General features: G+C 34.5%; 1 protein-coding gene across 4 annotated transcripts in view; it reads left to right on the forward strand.

Annotated features, from left to right (window-relative positions):
• Positions 1-6: 6 nt before the first annotated feature.
• The window catches only part of INTS6 (integrator complex subunit 6), a 111,012-nt gene continuing 100,224 nt past the window's right edge, over positions 7-10,794 (forward strand). For 3 of the 4 annotated variants that reach the window (XM_006763570.2, XM_015563778.1, XM_015563780.1), the window contains exons 1-2: positions 7-19; positions 826-975. In XM_006763570.2, the coding sequence (XP_006763633.1) occupies positions 856-975 (120 nt within the window). In that variant the 5' untranslated portion in view covers positions 7-19; positions 826-855. The remainder of the gene's footprint in view (positions 20-825; positions 976-10,794) is intronic. The other variant, XM_015563781.1, reaches the window with a different exon arrangement.

The raw sequence follows: 10,794 nt of genomic DNA on the forward strand, positions 1-10,794 counted from the left end.
GCCGCCCTATGCTATCAAGGTAACAGCGCCTGCCCTCCCCCTTCCCCTTCCTGTTCCCTCCTCGCTCGCCGCCCCCCCCCATTCACCCTTCATGTTGCTCCCCTCCCCCACCCCAGCTGTGCTCCAGGCGCCGAGGTCTTTTTCCCTACGGGCTCCCACCCCTTCCCCCGCTCTGGAGCGCCGTGGCGCGGTGCGGAGTCTCGGGGCCACCGCCGTCCCCTCCCCAGCCCGGCCCGGCGGCGGCGGCGGCGGCGGCGCTGCGATCAACATGGCCGACATTTCCCCTCCGCGGCGTGAGCGGCAGCAATGAACTGTGGGGGATATTTATTCAACTTAGCCCGAGTGACAGCCGGGCCCGGCCGCCGGGAGCCCGGGTTTGCATTAAAGGGGAATCGGCCCGCGGCTAGGCCGTCCTCCCCACGCTCGCTGCTGGCGGGCCAGCCAGGCTGGGGGCTGCGGGCTTGGTGGTAGGAGCCTTCCCGAGAGGCCGCGGGTCGTGGGGCAGCGGGAGGTGAACTTCAGAAGTCCTGCCCGCGCCTGCTTCCCGCTAGCACTTTACATCCCACGTTTTGGGTGTTAAGTTAGGGAGTGCATTTCCCAGGGAAGTTGTGAAGTACTTGGGCTGCCCAAAGCTGTAGTGCAGGCAGGGTGATTCTTGGCCACCTTCGGAGGAGAGTTTCTTCAGCAGTGATAGGGAATTACACGTTAGTCAAACCATAGGGTAAAGCAAAGCAGCTGTTTGATCAACTACGGATTGTAATGGTGTTTTGTGTATACATGGCTTTAAATAGTGAAAAAAAACCATTCTTACATATTTCTTTTTAGGCCGGATGGAAAGAAAACCATGCAACGTTTATGAATGAACTGAAAAACCTTCAGGCTGAAGGACTTACGACTCTTGGCCAATCCCTAAGGACAGCTTTTGATTTATTAAATTTAAATAGATTAGTAACTGGCATAGACAACTATGGGCAGGTAGGTTGAATATTAAAGTGGAAAACAGTTAATTTTTCTTTTTGTGGAAAAACAGTCCAGTCCAAAAACTATATAACATGAAGTACAGTACAAAAGATTTTGGATTAAAATACAACAAGCACATAATACAAAAATGAAACTCTGACCATACTATATATGTTTTATACGTAGTCCTCTTTTTCATCTTAAAATGTATTTGTTACCTTGCACTCACATAAATAGATAAATATCCTACCTCATCCCACTCAGTACAGACACTAGTTGATTAGTGGTCTTCATTTCTATGCTAGAAAAAATGTTACAGGAAATTATTCTGTTTGTTATATCAGGGTTTAATTTAACTATATTGTATAACTACTATGAAAGGTAAGATTTTCATTGGAGTGCAATAACTGGCTGAATACATTTAAGATTTCTCAGCTTTTGAAGTTTATACCATAAGCAATTATTCAGGAAGAATTCTTAATTCATTTCTGAATTAAATGGCAGGTCCAGAGGTGGTTTTTTAAAATTTATTTTAATTTTTTTTATTCTAAAACCTTGGGAGAGAGGCTGTTTGAAAATATGAAAGAACCTTTCCTTACTCCCTTACTCTACTCCCTACACTCTTCCATCTACTGCACTTGCTTGTATCTGTTTGAAGGTGAGAAAGAGCTTTAAATCACATGATGGTTCACTATGGAATAATGTAAGGCAATCTATTACAACTTTTTGAGATTTCAGGCCTGTGAAATAAAAATGTGTTATGTTACACATAAAAGAATATTAAATCCAAGGAGTTTAATTTTTATGCTGTAGTGCAAAGTACTATTACCACAATGATATATTTAGGTATACATTTTGTTCTTTTCTCAAGTTTCATGAGCCTCAGTTTTTATGAATTTCACAAATTTCAGGGGCAAATAACCTTACTACAATTTGTGGTTGTTTTATATAGAAAGAAACAGAATTGTTCCCTTGGTTTAGAAATGTTTGCATTTTACTTCTTAGGAGTAACTTAGCTATATAGCATTTAGTATGCCTTGGAATTCAGAGTCACTTTGTTTCTGTTTTTATCTAAATGGATTCCCATTGTTTAATTAAGTAAATGTGTATTTTCCTACCACATTAATCTTTTTGTTTCCCCTTCTCTGTGTTGCTTTATTTTGCAACTCAGTATTTTAGGCAGATTTGCCAGGACTTTTTTAGTTTGTTTTTGTAAAATAATGGATTTTCTTTTTTCATATTTCTTTGTTATATGTAATACTTAAACAGTCTTTCATTGCTTAAGGTTTTGGTCTAAATTTCTTTTAGATCAAAAAAAAAATTTGAAACTTGCCACTGGTTATCCTTTTTTGGTTGTCAGGTTTTCGGTGTGTAGCAGAACTATTGATTTCCTGTTTTTCTGCATTACATTTCATAAATGGGAAAGACAATTAGATACATTTACTTTCTACAAGCTAATTAAAAATATTGCTTAGGGTGCTTCCTTAGAAAAACTGATTATAATGGAGAGACTGAGGACATCTGTAATTTAAACCTGTATTTCTTTTTCCCCAGTTGCCATCTTCCACTGGAGATCACTTAAGTTCTTGTCCATAAAGATTACAGAAAGTTTGAGGTTGAAGGTGGTCCAGCTGTGCTGTTACCAGTTTGACCAAGAGAAAAGCCTGGAGATTAAGATGTTTTTGCATGTTAGGATTTATTAATTCAACAAGGGAAAGGAATAATATTTCTCAGTTATTTTGATGAATAAGCAAGGAGAGATATTAACACTTAAGTCCTGAGCTGGCACATAAAATGATACTAGTATTTAACTTAGGAAGCCACAATTTCAAAATAAAAATGAAAATGATGGAGTAAAGTGTTTAGTGAGAAGAAAGCATCTTTCCAGATGATATTTTTCATCATAAGACTTTTTTTTTGCTAATTTAGATAGTATACATTTACAATTATAAATTGTAAATTATGAAGAATTTTGGATGTCTCAAATAATTAACACAAAATATAGTTCATGCATTTTCTTTGTAAAAGTACTTTGTATCTGCCTATTTTCTGTGGAATACCCCTTACCCTGTTTTTACGTAAATACCTTTCATCATCCTCTATGCTAGCATCTGTGGAGACCACACTACTAAATATTTGTATATAATCACAATAATTGAAGGAAATGAGGAAAGGCCAGCTAGATGCTTGATTTTATAGAGCATCTGAAAACCTTTTTTAAGTTTATAAGTTTTCTTAAATATCTAAATTTGATTCTTCAGCATAAATGTGGGCGTGTGTGTGTATGTATGTATGGCATAGATACTGCAAACTTGCTCTCCCCACATACATGTACATATGTGATTTTTCTATAGCCAAAAGTATTTTTAATACCTATATAGTTAGCATGCCTATAAGTAAAACATTGAGATATTAGTTAGGATACTAAGGAATTTGCAGGGCCCCTGTACAGTAGTTGAGAATAAAGAATGATTCTTGGTGAATGTTTTCTTCAAGCATTTTGGATATCCCACTAAAAATATTCCTTGCATTTAGAAGTCCTTATAAATATTTAATTTTGATAATCAGTACCATGTCTACAGTCATGGAACAATGTGTAGCTTCTAGTCAAATCTTTTCCTTAAGTATAGCAGCTCCTTATTAAATTGCTTATTATTGCAGCTAAATTCAATATATATATATATATTTTTCACATGTTCACCAGAGTTTCAAAAATATTGCTGATCTTTTGAGAGCCACTGAACATTTGAACGTAATTTCTAAACTAAGGCACATCTAAAGTTATAGAAGTCTGATTAAAGTTTTATATGTAGATTGGTTTATTTTTCATACTGTCCCAAATTATTCTGTTTTTTTGAAATGTTTTCAATATTGCTCCCTCCCCACTTTTTTTTTAAGTTCGGTTCCAGTTATATTCAGATGTTAAATATTATTCTAGCCTGTAATTTATCATTTTTGTCACTAGACTGATTCCATACTCCTACAACTCATTATACTAGTACTGGTTAGGTTATTTCAGGATTTAGAATGGTACCTGACCTACTACTACTCTGTGTCCCCTCTGTGAAGATAATCTTTGACCCATATCCTAAAATGAGATGTGATATGTATTTAATTTTTTGAGTGTAAACTTCATTGGAAAATGGTGGCTTTCAGATAAGATTAAATAGGATGAATCTTAGGGAGGATAATTTTAAATAATTTGATTCTTCAGCATAAAGAACTTTCGGTGAACTTTGCAGAAAATGCAGATAGAGTTTTTCCTCCTTTACCCAAGCAGTACACATTTAATACTCATATGGTACAAAATACAGGCCTCTTTTAATGTTGGTAGGTCAAGTAATGAAAACTTGATTCCCATTTGGGTTTTAGGTTTCCCATAAGCTGTCAACAAATGTATTCACAGTAGTTTGGTATTGACTATAGGCATCTTTTCAAAAGAAAATTAGATTATTATACTTGAACATACTATTATGTTGAATATGAACTGGAAACACAATGGTGAATTGTATTTGGTAAATTTTTTCAGTGCCTGAATATTTTTCCTAAATTTTAATTGTGGTAAAGAACATATAAGAAAATTTACAATCTTAACCATTTTCACGTGTACTAGTAGAGTTCGGTCACATTGTTCCAACCAGTCTTTGGGACTTTTCATCTTGCAAAACTGAAACTCTGTACCCATTATATAGTAGTAACGCCTCATTTTCCCTCTTCTCAGCTTCTAGCAACTTCCATTCTACTTACTGTCTCTCTGAATTTGACTGCTTTAAAGATACCTTGTGTAAGTGGAATCATACAGTACAGTTGACCCTTGAACAGTGCTGGGGTTAGGGACACCTACCCCTACTTTTGACTCCCCCACTACCTAACTATTAATAGCCTACTGTTAACTATGTGTTACTCATAACAGCCAATTAACACATATTTTGTATGTTATATGTATTATATCTTGTATACTTATAATAAAGTGAGCTAGAAAAAAAGTTAAGAAAATTATAAGACATTTACAGTGCTGTACTTATTTATTAAAAAACAACAACAAAACCAAGTATAATTGGACCTGTGCAGCTCAATTCCATGTTCAAGGGTCAACTGTATTTGTCTTCTTTCAACTGGTTTATTTTGCTTAGCATAATGTTCTCAAGGTCCATACATGTCAGGATTTCATTCCTCGAAAGGCTTAGTAATTTTTTATTTTATGTACATACCACATGTTGCTTATCCATTCGTCTGTCCATTGACACTTGGGTTGCTTCCACCTCTTGGCTGTTGTGAATAATGCGGCTATTAACATGGTATGCAAATGTGAAAGGTTTTGTGTTCAGTTCTTTTGGATATATCCCATGAAGTGCAGTTGGATCGAATGGTAAACTTTTTAAAGTTTTGAGGAACTGCCATTTTTAAATTTTTGAGGAACCGCCATGTTGCTTCCCATAGCGGTTGCACTATTTTATATTTCCACTAACAGGCACAGTAATTACAGTTTCTCCACATTCTCGTCAACACTTACTATTTTGTTTTTCTCAGATTCGTCATCCTAATGGGTGTCAGGTGGTGATATCTCATTGTTTTGTTTTGTGGTTTTTAAAAAATATATATTTTTATTTATTTCAGAGAGGAATGGAGAGGGAGCGATAGAAACATCAATAATGAGGGAGAACCTGGGCATGTCCCCTTCAGTCCACAGGCCAGTGCTCTAACCACTGAGCCAAACCTGGTAGGGCTCATTGGTTTTTTAGCATTTACCTGATTGTTATTTATGTTGAGCATCTCTTCATATGCTGGTTGGACATTTGTATATTGGCTTTGGAGAAATGTCTATTCAAGACCTTTGTTCTTTTTTCTTCTTTTTTTTAAAGCTGTAGGCGTTCCCTTATTAGATAATGTGATTTGCAAATACTTTCTCAGATTCCAGGGGTTACCTTTCACTCTATTGATTGTGTCCTTAGGTGCACAGAAGTTTTAATTTTTATTTTTTTATATTTTTATATATTTTATTGATTTTTTTACAGAGAGGAAGGGAGAGGGATAGAGTTAGAAACATTGATGAGAGAGAAACATCGATCAGCTGCCTCCTGCACACCCCCTACTGGGGTTGTGCCCGCAACCAAGGTACATGCCCTTGACCAGAATCGAGGCTGGGACCCTTGAGTCCACAGGCCAACGCTGTATCCACTGAGCCAAACCAGTTAGGGCAGAAGTTTTAATTTTTGATGCAGTCTAATTTATCAACATTTTTTGTTGTTGCCTGTGCTTTTGGTGTCATATCTAAGCAGTCATTGACAAATCCAATGTCTTTGAAGCTTTCCCCTATATTTTTCCTTAAGAGTTTTAGTTGTAGGTCTTATATATAAGTTTTCAATCTATTTTGAGTAAATTTTTGTATATGGTGTAGGGTAAGGTTCCAACATCTTTCTTTTGCATGTGGACATCTGGTATTCCCAACACCATTTGTTAAGACTGTCCTTTCCCCACTTAAAGGTCTTGGCAAGTCCTTAAACTTTTTAGCCTCCTAAAATTATTTTTAATAATTATTGTTAGCTGATAGGGAACTCTACAGTAAAACTTGCTTAAATGTTTTTTCTCCATCTTTATTTAATTGTGTAAAAGAAGAGGAATGGCCAGGAATGTGAAAATTGGAATCCCAGTTCTGACCTCAACATTTGCATTACTTTGTAACATTGGACAGTTAACTTTACTACCCTGTCTCTCTGCTGGTTCGTATTCTAATGAAGCCAGTGTACTGTTGTTATAAAATCAATGAGAGGTTTGATGAGAGGGTTAAATGGGGTGGTATAGTAAAATGTATTTTAAAAATTATGAAGAGCTCAGTAAGGCACAAAGCATACTTTTTTCATTAATAGATTAGTTTATTTCCCTCTAGTTTTCTATTATTTTTCAGTTTAAAATTTGAGATTACAATTATAAAAATCTAGTGACATGTTAAGCTGATTTTTATTACATGGTTTAAAATCATTAGTGGTATATTAAATGTATATTTTTCTGGGCTTTGTATTCTTTTTTGGGAAACAGTACAGTAAATACTATAACTTGGTGAAAGTTGTCATAATGGCAATTGATAAACAGGGATAAAGTATAGGGCTAGTATTTAAAAAAAATTTGTTAAGCAAAAGTTGGACATAAATAGTTCAGCAGGTAACTCATTATTTTGCAGGAATTAAAGTTAGAAAAGGAACACACATGCCTTAAGGTTCTTTCAAAGAGGGAGCTCCCCCTAGTGCATTTAAGATGAGATTTAAATAAAGCTTTGAGGAGCACATCTGTTGGAAAATCAGGGATATTTTAATAAGGTTTGACTGAGCTCAGAAAACGAAATGGATATGGTTTATTTCCCATTGCGTGTTATTCTTAAAGGTGGTAATTTAAATAAAAAAATTGAAGGTTTATTTTTTTAAAACACTTGCTATAATTTTTCTTCATAATATTACACTCCAAATTTCTTTTCTAAAGGAACAAAAACTACCCTTTCATGATTTTCAAAAGAAAATGAAAAACAATAAGGATATCATTGCATTCTTAACTAGAAATTATTAAAAAGGAATGAGTACAAAAGACAAAAGTAATAGGTTCTGCTTCTTCAAAGAGAATTTTATTTTTCCTTCTTGCATTAGGTTGTCAATAATTATGTATTAAACTATATACAACTGAAAATTAAAAGTCCGGCAACAAATCTAATATTTGAATGAAATAATTCACTTATTCAAGTATTTTCAATTAATTTAAGATCATTTGCGCTCAGAATTAGCTAAAAGGATGGTTTATCCATGTTCATGTCATGGGTTTCTTCAAAGAGATTGTGTAATATTTTGTAACCTGAGATTTTCTTAAATATTTAAAATTATTTTTAGCCATCATAATCTTTCACCCAAATTTATAATCTTGGTGGGCTTTTTTTTTTTAAATCACATAAATGAGTCATGTTCATTTTTTTAATTAAAAAAATTTTCCTTATATAAATTTAATTTTTGTTTAGCCTTATTTTTAACCTATTTAACTTAAGCATGGTCTCCAGACCATAAACAAAATACTGAACTTTTTTTTTTGGTTTTGTTTTAGGTTGTATATATTTCTTGATTTTTTTCCCCGACCAACCTTTTATTGAGATACAACTTAGTACATAGATCCTAAGTCTGAAGTTTAATGAATTTTTGTATACACTCTTGAAAAAAATTTGAACTTTGCATCTATTGACAGTACTTTACATTGGCCTTTCTATAAGTGTTATGGTTATTGTTTCATAGGGCTTTAGAAGTCAAAGTGATGTTAGACGTTTACTCCATCTTTTTTCATTTTATGGATAAAGAAAGTAACGCCTAGAGAAGTTAAAATGCTTAGTTCACATTTCTGAAATATTTTAAAGATTACAATTGATTATGGAGTAGTTATGCAGATTTTATTAGTAGTTTATGTAATATTTAAGAATACATTTTTAAAGGCATAACCAGTAGATCTGAGCCCTTTTTTGGGGTATATCTCTAATTCTTTAATGAAATATACATTCAGTTCTTCTGAATACCAGGCATTTCACTTTGCCATTGTATTACATTTAATCTTTCTTGTAACACACTATTGAAATAATGTTTATTAGATTCAGATGAATTTCCTCCCTACTCCCATGTTTGGAAAAAAATAATGAATTTGGAGGACAGTTGACAGGATTTTTTTATTTTACCAACATGAGTTTAAGCCTAAATACTAATGTGTGTGTGTATACTAATATACTAATATATATTAGTATATGTATATTTTTTAATGGCACCTTTTGACTTTATTTCATAGATTATTATATATCTGATGTAGTTAATTAATAGAGAGCTCTTCACCTAGTCAGTTAATTGACTTTTCCGTTATAGTACACCAGCCAATATTAGTGCTGTAATTGTAACTTTTTACTTGGAAAGTTTTGTAATTAACTATTATATTTCTTTTCATGTAAGGTAATTTTGAAAATCTCTAATCATTGTTTTTTAAGATTCAGAAATACCTGCTTGATTCTGAATTCCTACTCCACCTGTAAGTTTCTGGCATGTCTTGTAACCTCTCGGCCTTTAGTTTCCCCATTTGGAAAATGGGATGAAAGGATCTATCTTGCCAGGATTGTGGTAAAGATGAGGTGATATACAACATAATTTATTATTTTAACACATATTAACATTTTTGTGACTTTCCTTTTATTTGAGTTTTAAAAATTGGAGTTATGGTAACATAAGAGTATTTTATCCAGTTCCTTTCAGAACAAACAGTGTGATAATGAAAGAACTGCTTCATTAGAACTAACTGTGCCTGGCTCTGCCACTTACTAGCTTATGCTATATTGACAAGTCCCTTAACCTCACTGAGTTTCAAATTTCCCATCCACAAAATGGTGATAATACCAAATTTGAAAATTTTTATAAGAATTAGAAATAACATGTGTATGTGTGTACGTGTGTGTATGTATATATATATACACACACACATATAATTTTAATATAATTTTATAAAAATTTTATTTAGACTTTTTGTTGTTGGGAATCCCAAATGCAAGCTCAACTATATAGAAATAATATTTGTTATTTACCTAGCAAAGTATTTGCTTGGTACATGGTAGAAATTCAGATGATGATGATCATCATCATCCTGAATAGTAAGGTAAACATTTAATAGGGTAAAGCTTTCTAATTTGAAAACTTTGAGAGAAAAAAATAATAAAAAGTGTTTCATAATTCATCACGGGGACCGAGAGTTAGCTATTCAGTAGGTCCAGCTAAAGTAAAATATCTTGCCATAGAGAATGCAATGGCTTTTGGTTTTGAATTGAAGTGCTATAGATTGCTCCAGAAATACTTTCCTGTTGGTATTACAAAAGTATTTCCCCTCAAATCTGTTTCTTGTTCAAAAACAGATAATAAAAGTGTTTTTATTAAAAAAGGTTTTTGATTTTCAAAGCGAGAAAGGGTTTAAGCCTCTTTGAGGAAATTTAGATTCAAGTCAATTTCTAGGGCTTTGTAATAGTATATTTTAGAATTTAAGTAGGTGATAGTTGGGATAGGGGAGAAGGGAGATGGTTTTTGTCCAGAAAGGTCAAAGTGTATGATCCCTTTATTGTTTGAAATGTAGATTTATTGTGGGGGAAAAATATAGCAGGATAAGCCTAGGAAAGATTTTTTTATCTGACAGTATTGCTTTTTTTGGGCATATATGATTTGAATTTTGATTATCGATATATTGAGATAGTTGCCCATAAACTATTTTAACTTACAATTAAGAGGTTTATTTTTTTTATTTTTTTTTTTTATATATTTTATTGATTTCTTACAGAGAGGAGGGGAGAGGGATAGAGAGTCAGAAACATCGATGAGAGAGAGCCATCGATCAGCTGCCTCCTGCACACTCCCCACTGGGTATGTGCCCGCAGCCAAGGTACATGCCCTTGACCGGAATCGAACCCAGGACCCTTGAGTCCGCAGGCCGACGCTCTATCCACTGAGCCAAACTGGTCAGGGCGCAATTAAGAGGTTTAGTTGTAACCAAAGGACAAATTTATATCAGCCTAGTAATGTCCTACCACTAGTCTCTGCGGACTCTTGCGTTTCTTATCTGTGCCTTAAAAGGGTATGACATTGTTTTATATATATGTGTGTGTGTGTGTGCATATCCTCCTATCTAATAAAAGAGAAACATGGTAATTAGCGTACGACTGCTACCCTTCCCACTGGCTAATCAGGGCGATATGCAAATTAACTGCCAGCCAAGATGGCGGCCGGAAGCCAGGCAGCTTGAAACTAACATGAGGCTTGCTTGCTTCAGTGAAGGAGGACTCCAACATTC

The sequence above is a fragment of the Myotis davidii genome, unplaced genomic scaffold (genome assembly GCF_000327345.1).
Source record: "Myotis davidii unplaced genomic scaffold, ASM32734v1 scaffold39, whole genome shotgun sequence".
NCBI classification, from domain to species: Eukaryota; Metazoa; Chordata; class Mammalia; order Chiroptera; family Vespertilionidae; genus Myotis; species Myotis davidii.